The 25,817-nt window shown below is 42.4% G+C and overlaps 1 protein-coding gene across 1 annotated transcript; it reads right to left on the bottom strand.

Annotated features, from left to right (window-relative positions):
- Positions 1 to 1,894: 1,894 nt before the first annotated feature.
- Positions 1,895 to 6,898, bottom strand: PLPP6 (phospholipid phosphatase 6). Its single transcript, XM_063427517.1, has 2 exons — positions 6,428 to 6,898; positions 1,895 to 3,759 (listed from the first exon to the last, which is right to left on the bottom strand). Exons 1-2 carry the CDS (start codon positions 6,867 to 6,869, stop codon positions 3,398 to 3,400), a joined length of 804 nt encoding a protein of 267 aa, XP_063283587.1. The 5' UTR covers positions 6,870 to 6,898; the 3' UTR covers positions 1,895 to 3,397.
- Positions 6,899 to 25,817: the final 18,919 nt, after the last annotated feature.

Genomic DNA, 25,817 nt, shown 5'->3' on the forward strand with positions numbered 1-25,817 from the left:
TGTGATTTCACAGGAAATCAACATTAACAAAACTCAAGGCCAAACTAGCCAAAATAAAACTATAGATACATTTTAATACAGTTTTGAAATCTCAGCCATTCTCCAGGAGGATATACGTATGTTTACTGAAAGTCTTGTTTATACCTAAACCTCAAAAGTCCTAAGAAAAAATAAATTGCTGGATTCAATAATATTTATAATGTCAAGTTTGTCAACTTCATGGTTTAGTGAATAACCTTACTTATGTTATTCGGGGGTTTACAGAAGCACAGCATCGGTGCATAGATACCTGCCACTTTTCTAGGACACTGTAAAACATTGCCGTTCCTGTAAAATGGCAGTGTTTACATTAGTCAGAAAACATGCATCTGGTAGCTACTAGAGATGATTTTCCTTTAAATGTTTTCACATTTGGCTTCCTGACCGATAGCAGGACAAAGCTGAACATAGCCCAATGCTTGTCATAGAGAATCACTGTATTTAAGGTTTCTCTGTAAGAAGCATTGGACTGACAGAGGATATTACAGTGTATGCACTATGTGCATTCAATGCTTTTCTTTAAGAAGCATCTGATTGGATAAAAGCCATCAGAATTGACATAATGAGAGGAAGATTTGGCTTAGAACAAGAGTATGTCCCAGTGCTAATCTACAGGTAACTTTTAATATTTTTTGGGGGGCAGTATACATCTAACACGAACGAAAACCAAATCTAAGTAAAAAAAAAAAAAAAAAAAAAACATTTTCCTTTCTTTTTTTAATTCATTTGAGTGTTTTTTTTTGTTTTTTTAAGAAAAACACATTCAAAACCAGCCTCCCCCTGCAAAATACTACCTCCTACTGCACTTAGCGCTACTTTTCTAAAGCAACACTGTGACCGAACTCATTGAATCTTAAAAAACTGGAATGATTTTAAATTTTATCAAGCTTTTTCCAGAGTGCCATTTATTGGTCAACCATTTTCTTACTATCCCACAGGAATAGCATGAGTTAATTACACCCTAGTAAAAAAGCCTGTGTGTGTATTTAAACACATATACACACACACTTTAGATGGATTAACTGGCATCTTCTGTGCCCCACACATTACTGCAGAAACTTGAAATGTAGGTATATAGCTTATTTTATTATTTCAGGTTGGTTGATTTTGTATTTATTTTACAACTATAATCTTAAAAAATAATAAACAAACTACTAACCTTCAGTTCTCCTTTTATATTTGAGATCACCCAGATTAATTATTGTTAACAAGTACAATTAATGAGTATAGGTTCTATTTCATATTATGCACGGTTGGTTTATATGACATCACCTCTATATAGGCTACATCTCACAGACGTTTGGTCCAACAGCACCAACAGAGGGCCAATGCTGGGCACCCCATTCACTACCTATTTGAGGTCTGGGAAAACCACCTGATCCCTAAAGAGCTCAAATAGCTAGCAATGTAAACTTCTAAAGGTCTAAAACTGGCAAATTAATGTAAACCATTCAGACTATTTACATCAATACTGATTACATGAGTATTTAGCAACGTTAAATAAGAAAAAGAAGGATTTTTTTCCTAGTTTGTTGCAAAATTGGAAGCGCTTCAGACTGGGTCTCTTTTCAGCTATGTAACTATGTAACTATAGGCTAGTGTCCTTGGAGCCATTTTCCATAAATGGGCAAAACGTTTTGCAATGGTTTGCCCCATTACCTGGGTCCCACTGGGCACAGACGTCCTCTCCTCCTGGCTCCGAAAACATCTACAGAACTACAGAAATCGGATGCCAATGCCATCAACTGCTCTCAACCAATGAATGTAACTCTGTGTATAGAAATATGCACAGAATTGACATTAGACAGGCGGAACGGTTATTCCTGGCTGGCTAATGATGCCTCATTGAGGCTGCTGGAGGTGGAGTTACATCGCTGGCAGCAGAGGGGTTAAACTGTGTATGTGCAGCAATTCATAGTGAAACACTGCACATACTGAATCCAGACACCATGACCACTTCAAATTAGTGAAGTGATCATGGTGCTTGAAGGAACCCTGTAACACCTCCAATCACTTTTAGTTGCATTTATGTTGCAGAACATGCAAATGTGCACACATTTAACACAAGATCCATAAATCTCACTCTATAAACAGTATGTCCTTCAAATCTCAAGTAAATTTCATTACAGGAATTTGCGAGAACTCTTCCCTAAAACAGGTAATGTGGTAATTTTTACTGACAAATACTGTGAAGCAAACTTTCTTCCCTGGTAATCTGCACATGTGAAAGTCTCATGCATATTATTATTAAGGCTGATTGGCTGAAGTATGGCAAGATTTAATAATATGCTGGTGGGAATATTATAAACAATTCAGAAAAAAAAAATCTAGACATTGGTAACCACCTTGCTTGAAGAAGATTCAGCAATATTTGCCTTTTGTTCTGACAAGAAAAATGCTTTGAGAACGGAATGTCACGGAGAATCTGCCATTTTTCCAAATGCTTACATTCTGAGGGATGCCATGTTGGCTTGATTTACATAGTTAGTCCCTCCAAATCCTTTATCCTATTTGCTACTAGCTTCAGAATGTAAGTAAGAACACAGGCCCTATCCCAATCATTGCCGAAAACCAATTATTGCTGTAGACTGACAGAAATTAGAATCCAGTAACTACTGTAAAGCCCAATTTTTATACCAGAACATTTAACTTTTCCAAAATCAATGAACGTAAAATAATGAGGAGGATTCATCATGCAAAGTAAGCCAATATCGCTGCCCACAGAGAGCATTCAAAATGATGGTAGATTCTGTTTAAATAACCCATTTTAGGTCACTGACCAGCATTAGGTAGACTAGTGTCTCATCTTCCCAATCGACTGTACACCTAAAAAAATACCATGAACAGCAGAAATCTTTCAATACTGCTTAAGCCTGAGAGTTAATAAAATAATTTCACTTGGAAAAATAGGTCCTCAAAAAGTTCAGAGAAGAACTACCACAGTAAAGTTAAGTGAATGGAATCATTTAAATAAGATATGTTTGACTTCTCTAAAGGTGGAAAAATATATTGGTTTCAAAATATACAAAAAAACAAAAACCTTTATAACATGTTTAACATTCCCTTTTCCACAGTGATGCTGTTTATGTAGTGTCCATGGTTTAAAAAAAAAAAAAAAAACAGCATTACAGCAGGAATTACACTGAACTAATTGCTAGTTTTGTTTACTAATCTAAACTAGATAGCTTGTCTTAGTAGTTACCTAAGGGTTGCATGTATTGCCCTCATGGATATAATTGGAGGTGTACACACACACAACAAAAAGCAGCCAGATGTGGTGGGCAACAGACTTATATCCATAAGAAATGTGAATAAGGCTTCAATGACATCACTTTAGGCAACTACTACTTCATAGACTTCACATTTTGAACAAGGTCGGTAATGTGTTTGGTGATATCCAGAGATATTCAACTAGGCTGTATTGCATGTGTCCCATAATGAATCCGAACACCACATCCGTTACATTGTGTCTGCCCAGCATTACTCTAGACAAGCTGACTACGAAAGCCCAGAGCATCACCAAAAGCCTAACTGGCACAGCCAATACCAGGTGATTAAGCATGAAACGAGCCACCATGGCTGCACGGGTAGCATGGCCTGACGGAAAGGAATACTTGTCCACGGAAAATGTGGCGAACATGTCCATTCGATTCTGTAATGGGCGCCGACGCCTCACTATCCCTTTCACGATACCTACGAGGATGAGATCCAACAGGAGTGCTGTGGCAAGAAGAAGAAATATTAGATAACTTTAGGACAGTTTTCATTTTCTTCCAACAGAGTTCCTATATATGAAACCTTACATATAATATTATATCAAATACAGCTGTAATGCAAACAGTCTTTGCAAGCCCTCCAATTTCTCCCTCAGTGAAGAGTCACTGTGCTGAAGCCGCAACCGCATACACAAGCAAATGTGAGTTTCCTATGCTTCTCAATGAGCCATAGTACAGCTCATTCATTAAAGGGACACTATAGGCACCCAGAGCATTTCATAACATGGAAGTGGTCTGGGGGCATTGTTCCAGTCTCATTAACCCTGCAATGTAAAACACTGCGGTTTCTCTGCCTTGCAGGATTAAGACTGTCTCTCATGGCTTACTACCAGACCACCACTAGAGGCGCTTTCTGTTGTTTTACAGAGTTAAACTCCGTGAAACAACTCCGGATGTCCTCATACTTTGACGTCCAGCGTCTTCAAATCCTCAACAGGAAAGCTTTAGTACGGGGAAGGCCTAATGTGAGCCTGGAGCTTACAGGGCATGCACATTAGTTTTCTCCTCGGCGGAGGAGATGGAGCCAGGGTTAACGGACCTCAGCACTGGAAAGAGGTGTCTAAAAGGACTGTATTTAAACCTTTAACTGCGGTAGGAAGGGGACAGAGGGACAATATAGCAGGGCTTGACAAATCTGCTTTCAATCAAGGAGCCAGCTAAAAAAAAAAAATAGAGAGGAGCCAGTTTTTTTCAGAGTCAAAAATACAATTCTTAAGGGGACCCTATAGTCACCAGAAAAACTACAGCTTAATTTAGTGACTCTGATGTCTATAACCTGTCCCTGTAGGGTTTTCAATGAAAGCTTTGCTTTTTCAGAAAAAAAGGCAGTTTACCTTGCTGCCTAGTAGCACCCCTAGTGGCAGTCACTCCAACAGCCACTAATGTGTCTCTTATCTCAGTGCTGCACAATATGCAGCACCTACATTCAGCGTGGCAGCAGCGCTGAAGTTCCCTATAGAGATGCATTGCTTTAATGCTTCACTATGAGGAGATGTTGATTGGTAATTGATAATCTCAGTTATGGAGGCGGGCCAGCTGTGGCGAGACTGGCACAGCATTGGAAAACAGGTGAATAAAAACACCAATCCCATGCGATCGGACGGGGGCTGGTGACCTAAACATAAACATTCACTGACAGAGACACACATCCTCTCACACACTCACTATATATATATTATTTGATACACACACAAAGAATCATAGATGCACACAGACAAATACATACATGACAGATATACACGTAGAAATAAAAATTTTTTTTAAAAGTGAATACATATTTTTAGACACTCTCCTGTTTCCTACCTTTTGGACGCAGGAGAGTGGCTTCCCTGGGGTCCAGTGGGATTGGGCACAGCAGGAGGCAGACTGGTGGGGCTGGCAGCACCTAATGGGAGTGGGCTGCCGCTGGTCAAGATTCCTCTTCTCCACCTGTCTCGATATCACGTGCAGCTCACTGTGCGCCGGGAGGAAATGAAGGGATCTGCAATGACTTCCTCTCGGTGCTGAAGCCGCGCAGGGGAACGATTGTGCGGGCAGTCAGGTTTGTGAAATGTGGGCGGACGGGCGGGACTGTGAAATGTGGGCGGTTGGGTCTAAGAAATGTGGGTGGGTGGGTGGGCGGGTCTGTGAAATGGGGCGGTGGCAAACAGAGACAATATTGCCAAGTGACCTGCTAGCTTTGCCAGGTATCCTGCTGTGCGGCCTCAATGCCGGGAGACAGTAATTACAGCTCACTTCCTCCCGGTACAGCGGATTGAGATAGGAGGAAGAGGAGGAAACGGGCTGACCAATGCCAGGAGCCAGGGCGAAATTCTTAGTCGTCATGGCGCCTGGGATTTGTCGAGCCCTGCACTATAGTGTTAGGAATACAGTTCATATTCCTAACAACTTAGTGTTTCTTAAAGAAGAGGAAAGGCAGGCGCATGAAAGAAAACCTTCCTGGCCATCTGACTGCCAGCCAAGTAGGTGTTTCTGTCCTCAAATATAAAAGTAAGGATTTATTTTGCAATTGGCACTTTTATAAACTGTAATGTAAATGTCAGACTTCCGACACATAAAGCATGTGAGCAAGCCAAACTGCGTGCGTGCGTGTTGCCTTTAAAGTGAACAGAGGGCAAGACCAGCATTTCAACTGATCAGCAGTCTTTTCCATGCTTTGTGTGCTGAGCCAATAAACAGCCCTGTACTGCCAGGCTTAGCTCAGAGAAGGAGTTGGCAGCTGCATGGCCAGCCAAAATAAGTTGTTATTACTACTTACATCCTCATAACAACTCCTTTCCTAAATCAAGTTGCTTTTTAGTTCATATCACTCAGTTATGTCAGTGGCTGAGCTGTGTACATACATTTGATATAAAAGTCTTTTTCTAGAGTGACTGGTAGTGGCCCGAGACGCAGGCTTATGGTGCAGCATTTTGCTATTTTATTTTTAAAAAGATTTGAGCATGCACAAAATGCAGCATATATTTAAGGCCACAACCTATTCAAATACATTCAAGTTGTACTGATGCCCTGAGTGTCCCTTTAATATTAAGCTACTGATTTTTACTGACTATTTACAAATCGCATGCACATGCACAATAGTAATTTGTTCCCCTTTATTAAACTCTACTTACCAAATAGCAGGTTGAGAATGACCTCACGCCCAGCATAGCTATCACTCTTATATAGACAGTATATAGTACCAACAATCCAAGGTATACCATGTCCAGAAATCTCTATCAACTTCATCATAGGGCGGGCACTTCCCCAAGAAGATCCATCTCTTGCACACACTCCTATTTTTTTAGTTAACCACAGGTCAACAGCGAGTAGTGACCTTAGTGCAATTCCGAGGAATGATGGGTTCAATTTCATGCAGTCTTCTTCTGGAAGCTGCTGCTGAGATGCAGCAGAAGTGGAATCCTTTCGGTGGACTGGGCTGTCAGAAGGCCGATACCGAGGGGAAATCGGCTCTGAAGCACTTGTCCTGTTAGTTAGCAGGGACATGAATTCAAATCTACCATTTGGGTTGGTAGAGTTAGCGTTCACTGCTCTTGTCACCCTTGGGCTTGGCATTGCAAACTGTTAAAAATCAACAGGGATACAAACCTACATAAAAAAAAAATATATAAAGTAAGATCTTGCTTTTTTTACCATATGGGATAGAAACATGCAAAAGCTAAAATAACTCATTCCCCACAACCTAATAACCAGCTTGGTTAAGTTGTTAAGGTGCAGGAACCCAATCTTTTAAGTAAATAATTGGTTTGTGACTTTAATGTTTTATATATTTCTTTTAACTTATTTTGCATTCTGTAAATGCATTATTTTTCATATGCATTAAAAACAGGGCATAATTTCCTATTTTTACCCCTAGTTTCCCATTAAAATACCTAAATTGGATCTGTCAAGTGCAGAAATATTTAAAAATGTTTAGCTACTGCCCCCTCCCGCTGAAACAGGCAGATCTGGGGTGGGTCCGGTGGCTGAGTTGTGTAGCAGTAAAAGGTTATACTTACCTCAGGCTGTTTCTCGGGGCTGCAAGTCCTCTTCAGCTCCTGGCAGCTTAGTTGCCAGGAGCTGTGAAAGTACAATACTAAGGACATAGCAAGACTCTACAAGGTCCCATCGACAAAGCCAGAATCCCACAGTCATCAGTTTTGATGGCTGCTGGGAATTGACAAACATTGATAGTGGAGCTCTGCCTTTTGTCAACCTTAGTCCCTACTTTATCTTATGATATCGTTGGATTGCGTGGGAATTTACATTCCAACACAGTCTTAATCAATATTTCATAAAGATTATATCTTTATGACTGCCGGAACTGCTTTAAAAAAACTCAGGCAAAAATCAGCAACAGGCAGTCTTCACTCTAACCAGAATAAGCCTCCACCAATCAGAAGCCTCTCATTTGGGTGTAGGGGGTATGGTATTTTAAACAATTCTTGTAAAACGGTTAAAGCTAAACTACAGTGCCAGAAAAACAAAGTTGTTTTCCTAGCACTATTCCTTCATTAGGGTCCCCCTCTGTCTTAACTCCCACCCTGTGGTGCAGAAAGGGTTAAAGATCCCTTCTGTCACTTACCCGATTCCAGCACAGATGTCCCTTGGTGCAGGTTCAGGCTCTGCCTCCGCTCCTCCACCGCCATAATGGCCGCGCTCGCATTAGAACTTTCCCCATAGGAAAGCATTATACAATGCTTTTTCATGGGATTTTGTGTGATGCTGGATGTCTTCACAGATAGCATGAGGACGTCCAGCGTGAGTTAGGCGAACGACCCAGAAGTCCCTCTAGTGGCTGTCTGGTAGACAGCCACTGAAAGTGGAGTTATCCTTCAAAAGGTAATTACCACTGCAGGGTTAACTGACCTGGGCAGATGCACCTAGACCACTTCAATGAGCTGAAGTGGTCTGGGTGCCTATAGTGTCCCTTTATTAAGGGGAGTGTGTACAGTATACAGAACCACATGGCACGTGAGTTAAAAAATACCTTGGGGGAGGGGAGTGAATAAATCAGCCATGGATAGATAAAAGTAGCACAGGCAGAAAGGGTAGAGTGGGTATCATGGTATAAAGAGAAGAGAGGAGTCAGGTACATTGGCAGATGGACTAACACGGCACAAATGAGAGAGGAGGCTGGCACAACAGCACTGATGCCTGGTGAAAAGAAAAGAGAGCAGCCTAGCACCTGAGTAGAATGGCAAAAAGGTGAGAGAGTGACCTGACAGAAAAGCAAAATGAGTGGCATGGCACAAAGGTGAGAGCGTAGTCTGACAGAAAAGCAGAATGGGTGGCATAGCACAAAGGTGAGAGCGTAGTCTGACAGAAAAGACGAATGGGTGGCATGGCACAAAGGTGAGAGCGTAGTCTGACAGAAAAGCAGAATGGGTGGCATGGCACAAAGGTGAGCGCGTAGTCTGACAGAAAAGCAGAATGGGTGGCATAGCACAAAGGTGAGAGCGTAGTCTGGCAGAAAAGCAGAATGGGTGGCATAGCACAAAGGTGAGAGCGTAGTCTGGCAGAAAAGCAGAATGGGTGGCATGGCACAAAGGTGAGAGCGTAGTCTGGCAGAAAAGCAGAATGGGTGGCATGGCACAAAGGTGAGAGAGTAGTCTGACAGAAAGGTGCATAAGTGAGAGTGTGGCCTCGTATAAAAGCAGAATGGGTGGCATGGTGCTCAGGAGAGAGTAGCCTGGCACAATGACAATACACAGTATGGTATAAAGGAGGCGGACAGGAAGTGTAGCTTGGCACAAGGACAAAAAAATAAAATCCTATGATAGTGTTGGGACAAAGAAAAGTCTAAACCTAATAACCATAACGATAATTATCGCCAGGCAAACCGAGTGACCGTGCGATAGGACAGTAAATATATCGGATGTTGCGCTCTGAGCCAGGAATTAAATGACCAATAATGATCAGACACTGCATGCCTTTATATAACCACCGGTTGCTACTGACCTGGGGAACACACACAGCCCCTGCACTGCAGACTGTTTCCGGACTCATCTAAATTCACGACGCCTGTTACGTGTGTGGCCGGATGACACAACAGCGCAGCTCCGGCGTCTTAACGCCGTTTCCGTAACGTCCTGCCGACCTGGCTGGCTGAGAATAGTAAAGGACGCCTTAGAGAATTATTCGAAAGACAAGACCGCCACATTGTGAATGGCAAGATTCTGACGGCGTGACGTAGCTCGGGCTGTCTGACAGCTGCACTGGCTGGGAGGTTCATGTTTACAGTGCACCTGTCATAGCACACTATGGGGATACAATGCAAAGCACATCCATAGCTCAAACTCAGAAACAGTATTATTATTATTATCATTTTCATTATTATTATTATTTAAATGTATCCTCTGTGTCTTCAACCCAGTATTATTCATAGTGTTTACTTCTCACCTTTATTTAACAAATATATGTTCAGTGAGGTTTGAAAAATAAAATTATATGTAGACATTCACAGTACTGAATTTACCTCTATCTTGGAACTGCACACCTCCCAACAGTCCCCATAAAGCAAAGCACAAGCATGTCATCAGAGGAGCCAGAGAGGATGGCACTGAGAGCATTCAGCCCTTGGGTAGAGGTAGAGCTGGATAATGGTAGGACAAGTAGAACTGAGTCAACAGTCCGAAATTTGACAGGACTGTATCTCCCAATTGTCACTATTTTGGGCCCAAGTCCTTCTGTCCCTCTTTTCTATCCTAAAGTCCCTCATTTGTAGGAGCTCCATATTGTCGGTATGTCTATATGTATAACAGAGCTCCACAGCAGAAAAACTCAAAGTAACGTCTTTAAACTACAAAAAATATGTTTAGAAATCAGTCAGTGTAAATAAGATACACTGTTCTTGTTTTATATTACATTTTAGTTGTATAAATTGTTATTAGTAAATCACCTCCCAAAAATTCAGAAAAGCCCCACCCTGGCCACGACGCTAAAATTAAAGTCACAATTATTAAATATTGGGATGTATGATACATACACAGGGCCAGACTGGGACGAAAATTCAGCCCGGGCAGTTAATGGCAGAGCAGCCCACTGCGAGGGGCGGGACCAAAAAGGGGGCATGTTAATTGTGTGTGTATGCGTATAGAGTAGTGTGTGTGTATAGAGAGAGAGAGATAGTGTGTGTGTGTGTGTGTGTTTGAATGTGTGTGTGAATGAATGCATGGGGTATGGTATGTATAAGGGATATAGAGTGTGTTGTGTGTGAGTGCAGGGCGTGTAGTGTGTGTTTATAGGGGGTATAGATGTGTGAGTGCAGAGAGTGTAGTGTATGTTTAGGGGTATAGAGCTTGTGTACTGTGTGTATGTGAGTGAAGAGTGTGTGGTATGTGTATAAGGGTTATAGAGTGTGTGTAATGTGTTTTTGTGTAAGTAAGGGGGTTTAGTGTGTGTGTATTCAAAGGGTTATCCAGAGTGCGTAGTGTGTGTGTGTAAATGCAGGGTGTGTATATAAGGGGTATAGAGAGTGTGTTGTGCGTAACTGCAGGGGGTGTAGTGTATAAATAGGGGGCAGGATGGCAGGGGGTGTAGTGTGTTAATATGGGGTAAGATGTCGGGGGTAGTGGGTTGATAGGGGACAAGATGGCAGGGGGTGTAGTGGGTTAATAGATGGTATGATGGCAAGGGGTGTAGTGGATTAATATTGGGTAAGATGGCAGGTGGTATAGTGGGTTAATAGGGGATAAGATGGCAGGGGGTGTAGTGGGCTAATAAGGGTGAGATGACAGGGGGTATAGTGGGTCAATAGGGGGCAAGGTGGCAGCGGGTGTAGTGGGTTAATAGGGGGCAACATGGCTGAAGTATAGTGGATTAATAGGGGGTAAGATGGCAGGGGGTGTAGTTTGTTAATAGGGGACAAGATGGCAGGGGGTGTAGTGGATTAAGAGGGGGCAAGGTGACAGGGGGTGTAGTGGGTTAATAGGGGACAAGATGGCGGGGGTGTAGTGGGTTAATAGAGCGTATGATGACAGGGAGTGTGGTGGGTTATTAGGGGGTATGATGGCAGGGGGTGTATTGGATTAATAGAGGGTAAGATGGCAGGGGGTGTAGTAGGTTAATAGAGGGTATGATGGCAGGGGGTGTAGTTGGTTAATATGGGACAAGATGGCAGGGGGTGTAGTGGGTTAAGAGGGGACAGGATGGCAGGGGGTGTAGTGGGTTAAGAGGGGGTATGATGGCAGGACAGTGGTTTGATACTGTGTGGGACAGAGGGGTGAAACTGTGAGGGAGGTGGGTTGATACTGTGAGGTGGGAATATTGTAAGGGAGGGGGTAATACTGTGGGAGGGTACTGTGAGGGAGGGGGTTGATGGTGTGAGGGGAATACTGGGAGGGAGGGGGTAATACTGTGTAAGGCATACTGGGAGGGAGAGGGTTAATTGTGTGGGGGGAATACTGCAAGGGATTGGGTTAGTGCAGTGGGGGGAATACTGGGAAGGAGAGGGTTAATGCTGGGGGGATACTGGGAGTGAGAAGGTTAATGCTGGGAGGGAGAGGGTTAATGTGGGGGGATACTTGGAGGGAGAGGTTTAAAATGGGGGGAATACTTGAAGGGAGAAGGTAAATGTTGGGGTGGGGGAATACTGGGAGGGAGAGGTTTAATGCTGGGGAGGGGGAATACTGGGAGGAAGAGGGTTAATGCTGGTGGGAGGGAGAGGGTTAATGCTGGGGGAATACTGGGAAGGAGAGGGTTAATGCTGGGGTGGGGAATAGTGGGAGGGAGAGAGTTAATGCTGGGGTGGGGGGAATACTGGTAGGGAGAGGGTTAATGCCGGGTGAATATTGGGAGGGAGAGGGTTAATGCTGGGGGGAATACTGGGAGGAAGAGGGTTAATGCTGGGAGGGAGAGGGTTAATGCTGGGGGGGGATACTGGAAGGGAGAGGGTTAATGCTGAGAGGAATACTGGGAGGGAGAGGGTTAATGCTGGGGGTGATACTGGGAGGCAGAGGGATAATGCTGGGGGGAATACTGGGAGGGAGAGGGTTAATGCTTTGGGGGGGATACAGGGAGGGAGGGGGTGATTGAATACCTTGTTTCTCTCCCTGGTGGACCTGTGGCATGGCCGCCGGTCTGCAGCTCCGCAGTGTGCAGAGCTGCAGACCATGTATCTCGCGAGATTCAGTCAGACCCGCGGCAATGCTCTGATTGGTCAACATTCGCGAGACACATGGTCTGCATCTCTGCACAGTGCGGAGCTGCAGACCAGTGTCTGCAATGGCCACTCTCGTCCTGGGCAGATGGCACGGAGGGGCCTCGCACCCGGCGGCATATCAAGCAAGCCACCGAGCCCCCTCCTGGTGTCGGGTACTCGGTCACTGACCGAAGACCTGACACAGCCTGCCCTAAGGTGGTTTAGGCAGCCGCGAGGCCCCAGACAGCGCGAGGCCTTAGGCAGCCGTCTAATTAGAGAGCCGGCTCTGGATGCCCCCCATGTACAGTTTTCATGGGGATTTGTAAAATTACAAGGTCAAATAAAGAGCTTGCCCATTTCAGTTTGTACACATTGAAATTTGCCAGATTGGTTTGCTGAGGCTATGTTATATCCAGATATCTATATATTTTTTTTTAATTGTACTTTTGACTCCGGTACTGTTATTTTGTTAGAATTTTCAGAATTAGTGGAACATTGTTGCTGGCAAGAACTTGGAGCACATTTCCTGCCATGTGGAGTGAATAATTTGATTCCTGCTGTTTTTGTGATATTTTTTATATCCACGTGCATTAGTTTTTATCAGCAAATCTTATTTTCCCTTATTTGGGGTAGCTACACATACTTCTCTTTTGCTTTATTTTATATACAGGTTTTTATAAGTTACAGGGTCAAATATAGGGCTTGTCCATTTCAGTTAGGCAGATTGGTTTGCTGGGCCTGTGTTGCCTATGAGAACGCATCCCAAGCCAGGGATGAAATTTACCCCCACCATGGCATACCATTTGCAAACGTGGACAACCCAGGGTATTCAAAATGGGGTATGTCCAGTCTTTTTTAGTAGCCACCTAGTCACAAACCCAAAACTCATACTTTATTTTGCATTTTTCACACTGCCCTTTCACTTATAATAATGCCATCAGTATATGTTGTACTGCTGTAAAACACTCATATTTGTACCCCCATTTTTAAATTTAAAACATTATATTTGGAGTACCATTATAGCTGTTATGTGGTTATGTTACTGACTAAAAATTCCAAACACCCAGCTGTCCTTTATTTGTCAGTACAGGGTCGATATCGGGATTCCGTTCCCCCCACCCACCGCCCAAACTAGACACAGGGAAAATGTCCCTGCAGAGTCCTAGTGCCCTGAGCATAGAGCAAGCAAGTCAAATTATGCATTCATGCTATGCTTTTTGTGGACAATTTCCTTGTGTCCATGGAAACTAGAGATCAAACCTGGGACAGCAGGACAACATCCTATCCCACCGAAAAAAAGGATGGTTGGGAGGCCTCTGCGCAAGTGCAGCTCTGAGTTGGCCTCTACAGAGTGGCACATTTGCCAGGCTGAGAAAACCAACTTTTTCAGCCAACATCCTTTTGTGTTGACCATTGACAGACAACCAATCAGACAGGGTGTCTACACTGAAAACATCAACTCTCCACCCTGAAATATCTGGCATTTTCAATCAGAGTGGCAACTCTTGGTCAGTCAAGTTTTCTCACTGCTACTGCATTGAGAACATTTGTTTTTTATATGAAAATGGAAATGAGTGCCAAGGTACAATTTAAAGTGAGTGAGTGTCTGTTAGTTACTGGGATAGCCTGTATGCGTTTCAATGAAATGTGGAAACTACTGTGTAGGAGATAAACTGACATCTTTAGAAAGTACAGGACATTTTATCACTATAAAAGTGCAATCAAGTGTTACTTATTTAAACAAAATGAAAATTAGAAAATAATATAATTTGTTTGAAAGACACATTCATTAAACAGTTTATATCCGTTCGTAAGATCAAATGAACCATGGGTCTCTAATGCAACACAAGGGAAAGTTCCTCATGACAACAATTATCATGGAACTCTGGGCCTGCAGCCTTCCGATTTGTTTTCCTACCGACCACAGAGTGCACTTGCAGTCCTTTATTGTCCAACTGATGAGTTTAAAATGCACAGTTTATAGGAAATGCACACTGTTGTATTGTGATGCAATATTAGACCCAATAAAAGATAAAAACATTCCAAACAAAAATATCAACAACCTCACGTTGCGTTCTATAAAAATGGTAGATAGACAGACAGACATACAGATATATAGATACATAGATAGATAATAGAAAAACACAGACATCTGTGCAGGATCTTTCATTATAACATTTGTAAAACGGTTCTAAAAACTGCTTGGCAAGATGACCCATACATAAATTTACAATCTGAATAAAAGGTTAGTGTTGGCAATATTGTTTTCTACATCTCCCTGTTGAGTAATAAATATAGTGGCCCCAGTAGCCCAGAAAATAATTCACATGCCATTTGAACTTCTTGTACATCCATAAATACACTATAGTTTTGAAGAGCTCGAGTTTAATGTCTGTGACCTTTCCCCATCTCAAGAACATTTCATTTTACGATAAATAACGGCAGGGAAAATGACTGCCAGAGGTTATTGAATTTAATTGATTGCTGCGTCATATACTTTGCATTATCAGCAGTCCTGTGTAAAGATACAGAAAACACAGAAAATATTGGCTGCCGCTGAATGGGTCTAAATGAAGCACCCTTGAAACTGCAATTTTGTTGCATTACTTAATATTATCTGTGGAACCGCCACATTTTTGGGAAGACTGTAGGTTGAGCATATTTTTTATATATTTTTAACTCATTTCTTAAATTAGTTCTTAGAAGTAATACTGTATGAGACAAAAGTTCCTTAAATATCTATAGGAATATATAACACTTGTGCATTCAGTTTCAAACAAATAGCGATTCATCAAACTTTTGGGCAATCAGAGATTTGTCTGAATTCTGCAACTCCAAAATACTATATGGGCGAATCACAAAACAACTGAAATAGGCAATAAGATCCTAAGATCTGTTTATGGCACACACAAAAAAAGATGATTGATGGAAAAAAGATGATTGGTGGTTAGGGGACAGCTCTAAACACTGCCTATATTACATTTCTGGCTTTTCGGAACTATTAGAATGCATCTATGTCACTAGTGAAGATGTTCAGGAAGGACATAGCCCAAATTAAACAATAGACTTTGAGATTTACTTAATTACAAAATTCATCACTCCAAGCAGATATAGCAGAATCATGAGCCAAACGAATGGGCAAGCATGTTCGTTTTGGCTCATGATTCAGAATTCAGCCCTTTAGGCCAAAAAAGAGGTGATTAATGGGAAAAAGATTATTTGTGGCTACGAGTTAACCACTAAATGTTGATTTTTTTTCCCCCCCAGATCAAGTGACAAAGAGAGGGAAAAAAGAGAGTATTAAAAAAATGTATATATTTACGTATATATTCAGATATTATAAATATAACACAATACAATATTTATTAATAATTTTCTTATTTTCTTCCCTCTATTGGTAACTTCTTCTCGCTTTATTTGTGAACCAAATACACCTCTCAGTGTACCTCAAAATTTGTACGTAATATTTATATTATGTATTTATTATACAATATACTAACAGATGCATTTTCACATTATTTTGGTTTATCTAAATTGTTTTTACCGAAACCAAACCACCACATAGACAGAACCTAATTCCCCTCGCCCCCCCCCCCCAATAAAAACCATGTCATACGAATCCATTTGGACGAACCAAATCTTTTACAATTCACAAATCTAGAATGTATGATTTATCAGGCGAATTAAATATGATGTTTCCATATAATTTGTGCTAGTGAAAGGCTACAGTATGGGAACTCTATTATGTCAATCAAGCAATGATAGACTGATAGTCAGACGCTTACGCAGATGTCATCATTACCACCAGCTAAGTTCTGACCCACATGTAGGTATAACATCCAGTGTATGAATTCTGAGTGGTTTACTGGGCAATTATCCATTTTTTGATGCAGGTTGTTAATATTAACAAGTTATGTCTACATTTACATGGTGACGCCACCGTTACAAAGAATACATTACTGCAATTTGTAGCCAGTTTCCATGGAGTATATGATGAGAACTCATGGAACTCATTTGAAAATATAAGATTATTACCCGGATAGGGAGATACATAGACACGGTATCCGGGCCCTTGGAATCTACGGAGTTACAGATATACGGGGTCGGAATCTTGAGAGGATCCGCGCAATAAGCAGCACATACTGCTGGACCCAAGGGCAGGAATGAATTCTGACCATCACGGTAGCACATCACCCTAGATAGATGAAGGAGTACGGGAACCAAAAAGATAGTTTACACCCCGACCTTCGGCTTAGAGCCAGAGTTGTGGAACACACATACCTAGTTAACTTTGTTACCTGTTAAACAAAACTAAACATTGACTTCAGATGACCGGGCATGAAACAGTACCATACGGGGATAACACATGTATATTATCCAATGTTGATGTTTATTGGCACTGATGTAATATATGTACCCACGCTGCACATATATGTACGACTGAATATTTTCTGTATGCCTAGCTATGTCAATGCTAAATAAAGAATAACAAAAAAATAAAAAAAAAAATATAGGATTATTATAATTTCTATAGTCTTATTAGCCTGGTTAAAAGTTTTGTTAAAGGACCACTATAGAGCCAGGAAAACATACTTGTTTTCCTGGCTCTATAGGGTCCTTGGGTCCCCCTCACCCTCAGGGCCCGCCCTCCCGCCGGGCTCTAGGGTGAGGAAGGGGTTAATCCCTTACTTTTTTCCAGCGCCATGCTCCCTCGGTGCTGGGGACTCTCCTCCTCCTTCCCCGTCATCGGCTGAATGCGCATGCGGCAGGAGCTGCGCGCGCATTCAGCCAGTCTCATAGGTAAGCATTCTCAATGCTTTCCTATGGACGCTGGCGTCTTCTCACAGTGAAAATCACAGTGAGAAGCGCGGAAGCGCCTCTAGCGGCTGTCAATGAAACAGCCACTAGGGGCTGGATTAACCCATTTGTAAACATAGCAGTTTCTCTGAAACTGCTATGTTTACTGCAGAAAGGGTTAATCCTAGATGGACCTGGCACCCAGACCATTTAATTGAGCTGAAGTTGTCTGGGTGCCTATAGTGGTCCTTTAAAATGGACATCCTCTTTCCATTTTGAGAATAGAGGCAAATGGCACAAACTATGTATGTATTTATTTATTTTAATTCAATAGGAGCTGGACATTTTAGCAATAAACCCCCAAAAATAAGGGTACATGTGCAATGAAAATTCTTGGTGTGGTATTTACTTTTCTTCCACAGTGTATTCCATTGCACATTATTTTATATATTATATATAGTGATACTTGTATACACTGCTGGAAGTGCAAGGGGCAAAGGTTGATGACACTTGCCATTTTCTCACTGGATAGGACCATGCACATTACTGTATCAGTTGCATGTTCTCTCTCATCATGGGAACCTCAATATCTTTTGATTTTATTTCAGACATAATTTTATTTGTGTAGGCAAACCCATCCCTAGCACTCTTAGTATATCATTTCCATCCAATATTGGATAGATTTATACTTCATACACAATTACACATGATGTTACTGCACAAAGATTGGCTTTGTGCAGTAAAAACTTTTTTTTTTAACTAATGAAAATGAATTCAAAATCATCCAGCATATTTTATTTTAACTTAAACTACACATTGTACTTCACATGTGTGGGAGCCTAGAGCCCCCCTACACTCTGATTGCTGAAAGTCTCACACTGTAATAAGCATTGTCGTCCAGCAGATGGCAGTTGGATAGGGGAATATAGAAATTGTGGTGTGGTTGCCCATGAGAAGTAATTGTGATTTCTGACTTCATGTTCATCATTCTAAAATATGTTAGTCATATATTATAGTATACATTACTGTATTATTTGTGTGGAAATTGTTTATTATATATATTTTTTTGTAATGATTGTTCTAAGTTCTTGTCCTAAATGCCAACCTACAAAAAAAGAAAAAAGAAAACAAAAGTTTTGTTTTGCAAAAAGTTTCCTGCTATATTTATCTAAGATACAAGATGCGAACACAAGCCTTGTAAACAACACACTCTCAAAAGAGAGAACTTTAGTCATCACGACTATGGGCCCTGGTAATCAGCATTTCAGGGACTGCCTTATCCTGCAACGTATACCTGGGGATACTCCAGCTAATCATCACTTTACCTATATCTGCTGTATTCTCTTTTTGCCTACTGCTATTTCTTCTGTTTGATATTCTTTTTGTATTATAATTCTATGTTGCATGCTTATATATTTCATACCTAGTACCTGTCTCATCAAGCCTATGGCTGTTCCTTGTCAACTCTGTGGACCATTAATTCTCAGTGCTTGCCCCTTCCCAAACTGCACCTATGTTACCCTCTAATATCTTACAGCCTCAGTCCAGGGCCAGTGCAAGGACTTTTGGCTACACAGGCGAAGATGCATTATTCTGGCCCCCCTCCCACATGCAAAAAAAATGTATCTTAACCTGTGTTTCTCTTAACCCACCTTTTGAAATTTGTGTCAGTTTTTTATTTTTTTTATTTTCTCTTTTGATCGTCTTGCCCGCTATTGTGTGTTTTAACCCCATTTTCTTCCCTTTGTGTGTCTTACAACCCCTTGTGTGTCTCTTACAACCCCCACTTGTGTATCTCTTACTTTCTCTCAGCCCCTTTGTGTGTCTCTTTGTCTTCTCCAGCCCCACTTTCCCCATCTACTTTTGTGTATCTCTTTGACCCAGCCTCTCGGTGGTTCTCTTTTTCCCCCTCCCCAGCCCCCCTGTGTGTCTCTTTCTCCCCTATACCAGCTTCAGATGCCCTTTTGGAGGTGACCACGGGAAACTATTAATTTGAGGAGGTTTTGGATAGTAGTGTCACTTTATATCTAATTTTCATTTGATACAGAGCACTTATATGCTATGCATTGTATGTACATCAAAGCACTATCACTTTAATAGTTTAATTTTGCCTTTTCCTTTTTTTAATTGTTTTTTTATAACATTAATTTTGCATTATATATATTCACAATGATCTTAGAACAGATTTTTAAAATACACTTTAGCTCATCTAGCAGTAGCACTATTTAATTTAATTTCTCTCCCCCGTTGAAATTAGGGTTCGGACCACCGTGTCAGGGTACCTGTAGTCTCTACCCCTGAGACGGGTAGAGACTTAGACGTTTTTCCATCCAGACGGCATGATTCTCCCGTTCCTCGCGGTCCCCTCGCGCATGTAAACGCCGGCCGCGAGAGAACTATGCCTTTTTGTAACGTGACGCTCAATAGTCGACGTCATGACGCTATTCTAGCCCGACCTGTCAGTCAAATCCCGGACACGAATCAGGTCTCGGCGGAGGCGTGATTAGTCTCTAGAACCAGGGTATTTAAGGGAGCTCTCAGCATTTGCTCATTGCCCTGTCGTGGTTCTAGCCAGCCTAGTCACACAGTGCTCTTGTATTCTCTTGTCTTTTGGTTCTGACCCGGCTTTGTTATTACTTACCTGTCTTCTCGTTCCCTCGACCTCGGCTTGTCCCTGACCATTCTATACGTAGTATTACGTTAAGTCCGGCCATTCTAAGGTCCGGTATACGTATCTGCTACTCTTTGTACTCTGCGTGTTGGATCCCTGTCCCGATCCTGACATTACGACAGGGCCAATGGATCCTGCAGGTACAAACTGTCAGCTTGGTTCTCCTGATCCTAGGTTTGACGCCATGGATCATAGAATGGATCAGATGGCACTAGCACTACAGGCGTTACTATCACGTCCTAATAATCCACCTGAGGAGATGCGTAATACTTCTATTCCTCCTGTGAGTTCAGGGCTAGAGGTAGCCACTGTAGGTGCTTCTTCCCAAGTTACCCCACCTGTACGTTATGCTGGTTCTCCTGAAAGGTGTCGTGGCTTTTTGAACCAGATCAGTATCCATTTCGAGCTACAACCCCGTTCCTACCCTACTGATAGGGCAAAGGTGGGATTTATTATCACCTTACTCATTGAGAAGGCTCTGAGATGGGCTAATCCGTTGTGGGAGAACGATAATCCATTAGTCTATAACTATAATGCCTTTGTAGCTGCTTTTAGAAGAACTTTTGACCCCCCTGGCAGAAAGGTCAATGCAGCTAGATTACTGTTGCGCCTTAGACAAGAGAACCGAACACTTGTGGATTACGCACTAGAGTTCAGGTCTTTGGCGGCAGAGGTTAAGTGGAATGAACAGGCTTATATACACGTATTTTTAAACGGATTATCCGATGTAATACTTGACGAGGTAGCGACGAGAGAGCTTCCCGAGAATTTGGAGGACTTAATTTCCTTTATCTCTCGCATTGACGAACGTCTAAGAGAGAGGCAGAACACTCGAGATAGAACCGGTAGACCTTCCTTTAGACTAGCTCCTTCATTTCAAAGTCCTGAAACCAAAACTCCACAGTTTCCAGAACCTATGCAGATAGGCCTTACTCGCCTCTCAGAAGAGGAGAGACAGTACAGGAGAAGGGAGGGACTGTGTATGTATTGTGGAGTCAGAGGTCACTTACGTTTGAATTGTCCCAATCGCCCGGGAAACGCTCGCACCTAAGTTTCTCTAGAGGACAGGCCTTGGGTGTTTCTATTTTGTCCTCTACTCATAACTACAAAGAACACAGGCTTCTATTACCCGTCTCTTTAACTTGGGAGAAGGGAACTTTAGAGACTGTGGCATTGATAGACTCCGGAGCTGCTGAGAGCTTTATCGACCAAGTTTTTCTCACCAAACACGCTATCCCATTCCAGTTAAGGAAGACACCTTTGGCTGTTGAGGCCATAGATGGTAGACCTTTAGTTGAGCCTGTGATTTTCCGGGAGACCACACCTCTTAACTTAACTACTGGTATTCTACACAAGGAGGAGATATCTCTACTACTCATTTCATCTCCTTCTGTTCCCATAGTCCTGGGATACTCCTGGCTGAAGAGACATAACCCCATTATAGAGTGGAAATCAGGGGAAATAGTCTCGTGGGGTCAGGGTTGTCAAGAGAGATGTTTAAAGAGAGTGTCACCCCTTTGTATTGTTAACATACTTAATAACTCTACCGACTCTACTAAAGTACAGATACCGTCCTTGTATCTAGATTTAAAGGCGGTATTTGACAAAGGAAAGGCTGATACCTTACCACCACACAGGCCTTTTGATTGCAAAATTAAATTACTTCCTGGTACTATGCCTCCCAGGGGCCATGTATACCCTTTGTCTACGAATGAGAACTTAGTCTTAGAGGAGTATATTCGTGAAAACCTAGACAAAGGGTTCATTAGGAGATCCTCCTCCCCTGCTGGGGCTGGATTTTTTTTTGTTAAAAAGAAGGATGGTTCTTTAAGACCTTGCATTGACTACCGAGGTTTGAACAAAATAACCATTAGAAATGCCTATCCGATCCCCTTGATCACCGAGCTTTTTGATCGATTAAAGGGTTCCAAGATTTTCACTAAGTTAGACCTCAGAGGTGCTTATAACTTGGTGAGAATGCAGCAGGGACACGAGTGGATGACTGCGTTCAATACTCGTTATGGGCACTATGAGTATACTGTAATGCCTCTTGGTCTCTGTAATGCCCCGGCGGTATTTCAGGATCTAATTAATGAAGTTCTTAGGGAGTTTCAACATGACTGTGTTATTGTATACCTCGATGACATACTTATACATTCCAGGGATATTGAGACTCACCACGGACAGGTCAGAAGGGTTTTGCACAAACTCCTTCAACATGGCTTGTACTGCAAATTAGAGAAATGTAGCTTTGACCAATCCCAGACTACCTTTCTTGGTTACGTGATTTCTGGAGAGGGGTTTGAAATGGATCCGGAGAAACTCCAATCCATTTTAGATTGGCCTTTACCTAAGGGTCTCAAGGCCATTCAGAGATTTATTGGTTTCTCTAATTATTACAGACGTTTCATTAAGGGTTACTCCTCTATTATTGCTCCTATCACCAATATGACCAGACAAGGGGCTGACACTAAGAATTGGTCTACTGAAGCACTTCTGGCTTTTAAGACTCTCAAGGAGCTGTTTGCTTCCGCACCAATTTTAGTTCACCCTGATACTACTCTGCCTTTCCTACTCGAAGTTGACGCTTCTGAGACGGGTATAGGTGCCATCCTGTCCCAAAGGTTGGGTGTGGATAAACCATTACATCCATGTGGGTATTTTTCCAAAAAATTATCGGGTACTGAGAGCAGATATGACATTGGTGACAGGGAACTCCTAGCGGTTATCATGGCTTTAAAGGAGTGGAGACATCTATTGGAGGGGACTTTGCATCCTGTTACCATTTTGACGGATCATAAAAACTTATCCTATATTGGGGAGGCTAAACGATTATCATCGAGACAGGCCCGTTGGTCTATATTCCTCACTCACTTCAATTACATACTCACATATAGGCCTGGTTCTAAGAATTCTAAAGCTGATGCCTTGTCTCGCCAACATGAACCTTCTGCCATATCTGAGCCGGTTTTATCCTCTATAGTACCCAAGTGTAATATCATCGCTAACACAACTCTCAAAATCCATTCTCCGCTTCTTGATCAGATCAGGAGCTTGCAGCATCTGGCACCTAGACTGACTCCTGCGTCTAGACACTTCGTTCCTCCTGAACTCCAACTGGAGCTCTTACAGTGTCTTCACGAGAGTAAGGTGGCGTTCGCAAAACATATTCCTTGATCTCTAAGGATTTCTGGTGGCCTTCTTTACGGAGGGATATTAAGGATTTTATCGGAGCCTGTGAGGTCTGTACTAAGACTAAACTACCTCATTCGCTTCCTTGTGGTCTCTTACATCCCCTGGAAGTTCCAGAAAAACCTTGGTCCTGTTTGGCGATGGATTTTATTGTGGATTTGCCTGTTTCGAAAAAGCACACTGTTATTCTCACAGTGGTGGATAGGTTTACCAAGATGGCTCATTTCGTGCCTTTACCTAAACTTCCGACTTCACCTGAATTAGCGGAGATTTTTGCTAAAGAGATCTTTCGCTTACATGGGATACCTTCCGAGATTACTTCTGATAGAGGATACCAGTTTGTTTCACGTTTCTGGAGATCATTCTGTTCTCAACTAGGCATTAAATTGAATTTTTCTTCTGCTTATCACCCTCAGTCTAACGGAGCCGCTGAACGTACCAATCAAAAGATTGAACAATATCTGCGTTGTTTTGTTTCTGAACACCAGGACGATTGGGTCGGTCTGATTCCTTGGGCAGAGTTCGCACACAATAATCTTGTTTGCGATTCTACTCGCTCTAGCCCCTTTTTCATGAATTATGGTTTTCATCCTTCCATTCTTCCCTCGGTTCCTTCTTCCCAGGGGGTACCGTCGGTTGATAATCATGTTGCCAATCTGAAGAAGTTGTGGGATCAGACTCGACAAATTCTCCTACATAATTCTATACTGTATAAAAAACACGCTGACAAACGCAGAAGGCCGGCTCCTAGTTTTGTCCCTGGTGATAGGGTATGGTTGAGTACTAGAAACATTCGTTTGAAAGTACCGTCTATGAAATTCGCTCCTCGCTACATTGGACCCTATAGGATCCTGAATCGAATTAATCCTGTTGCGTATCGCCTAGCGCTCCCCTCTGCCTTACGTATTCCTAATTCCTTTCATGTTTCCTTGCTAAAACCCCTGATCTGTAACAGATTCTCCTCCAAGGTCTCCTCTCCTCACTCTGTTCAGGTTGAGGGTCAGGAGGAGTACGAAATCAACTCCATCATCGATTCTCGAATCTCCCGGGGGAAAATCCAATACCTGGTTGACTGGAAGGGATATGGTCCAGAAGAGAGGACCTGGGTACCACAGGAGGATGTCCATGCTCCTCGTCTTCGCAGGGCTTTTCATTCCCGCTTTCCATCTCGTCCCGGTTCCTTCCGCCCGGTGGGCGTTTCTGAGAGGGGGGGTACTGTCAGGGTACCTGTAGTCTCTACCCCTGAGACGGGTAGAGACTTAGACGGTTTTCCATCCAGACGGCATGATTCTCCCGTTCCTCGCGGTCCCCTCGCGCATGTAAACGCCGGCCGCGAGAGAACTATGCCTTTTTGTAACGTGACGCTCAATAGTCGACATCATGACGCTATTCTAGCCCGACCTGTCAGTCAAATCCCGGACACGAATCAGGTCTCGGCGGAGGCGTGATTAGTCTCTAGAACCAGGGTATTTAAGGGAGCTCTCAGCATTTGCTCATTGCCCTGTCGTGGTTCTAGCCAGCCTAGTCACACAGTGCTCTTGTATTCTCTTGTCTTTTGGTTCTGACCCGGCTTTGTTATTACTTACCTGTCTTCTCGTTCCCTCGACCTCGGCTTGTCCCTGACCATTCTATACGTAGTATTACGTTAAGTCCGGCCATTCTAAGGTCCGGTATACGTATCTGCTACTCTTTGTACTCTGCGTGTTGGATCCCTGTCCCGATCCTGACACACCGATATTGAGGTACCGTGAAGTATGGTGGTTAAACAATATAACTGTTATAAGCCAGCCGCAGTTTTCCCTGCTCATAGGTGGGGACTGGGGAGGACACTAGGATGTCCACACCACTTTTTTTATTTAATAGCCACACCCACAGGCTGACTTCACCTGACGGGTGGAGTCAGGGGGTAGACAGTTACCTGCCTATCCTGTATTGTATAATTTTCAGCCAGATCCTGTTTTTTTTAATTAGAGACTGGGCAGCAATAGCTAATTTAATTGGGGACAAGGGTTGATAAATGCACTTATTGTTTTGCTTTTGAAAAAGTAACTCAGAGCGGCATTAAGACATAAAGCCATGTGATTTTACAGAAGTCTGTAGAGGTAGTTGATGTCTAAAGTATGATAAGTTTGAACTTTATAAAAGTAGTATATTAACCGTAATCATGTATAATTATCTCTATAGTGGCAAGGCTTTTTAAACTTGCTAGTAACACATATATATAAATTGAAGTTGAATTGTAGTATAAATTGAATAAAGCATAGCAAAAGTTAAAATGTATGTTACAGAGTAAGTGTATCACATTTGCAGTGCCTTTAAATATATATATCAGTGTTGCAAAATCACATTTTTAGCAGTGTGATTTTTTTTTTTTTTTTTAAAGGAACAGAGACGACCAGGAATTTTTGTCATTCTTGTCTACATTCCTGTTTAAACACCTGTGGCACCATAAGAGTTAACACAAATGTAATGTCCATTACCGATGGGCTGCTGAGCCAGCAAGAAATCAATAGACATCTCTGCAGCACTATTGTAGCATTCTGCAGAGGCCACAGAAGAAGACTAGGGGACCGATATAGAAATAGCTTACATGCTTTTAATTCTTTAGCCGCTTTGGTCTCGGGCTTTTAACTTGACAGTTAGAAAAGTGATCTAGCTCCCAGCTTCCAGCCACTCAAGCTCCCCAACACTTGCCATCAACAATTTAAGAGATAGTCTGTAT

This window comes from Pelobates fuscus, chromosome 7 (assembly GCF_036172605.1).
Source record: "Pelobates fuscus isolate aPelFus1 chromosome 7, aPelFus1.pri, whole genome shotgun sequence".
NCBI classification, from domain to species: domain Eukaryota; kingdom Metazoa; phylum Chordata; class Amphibia; order Anura; family Pelobatidae; genus Pelobates; species Pelobates fuscus.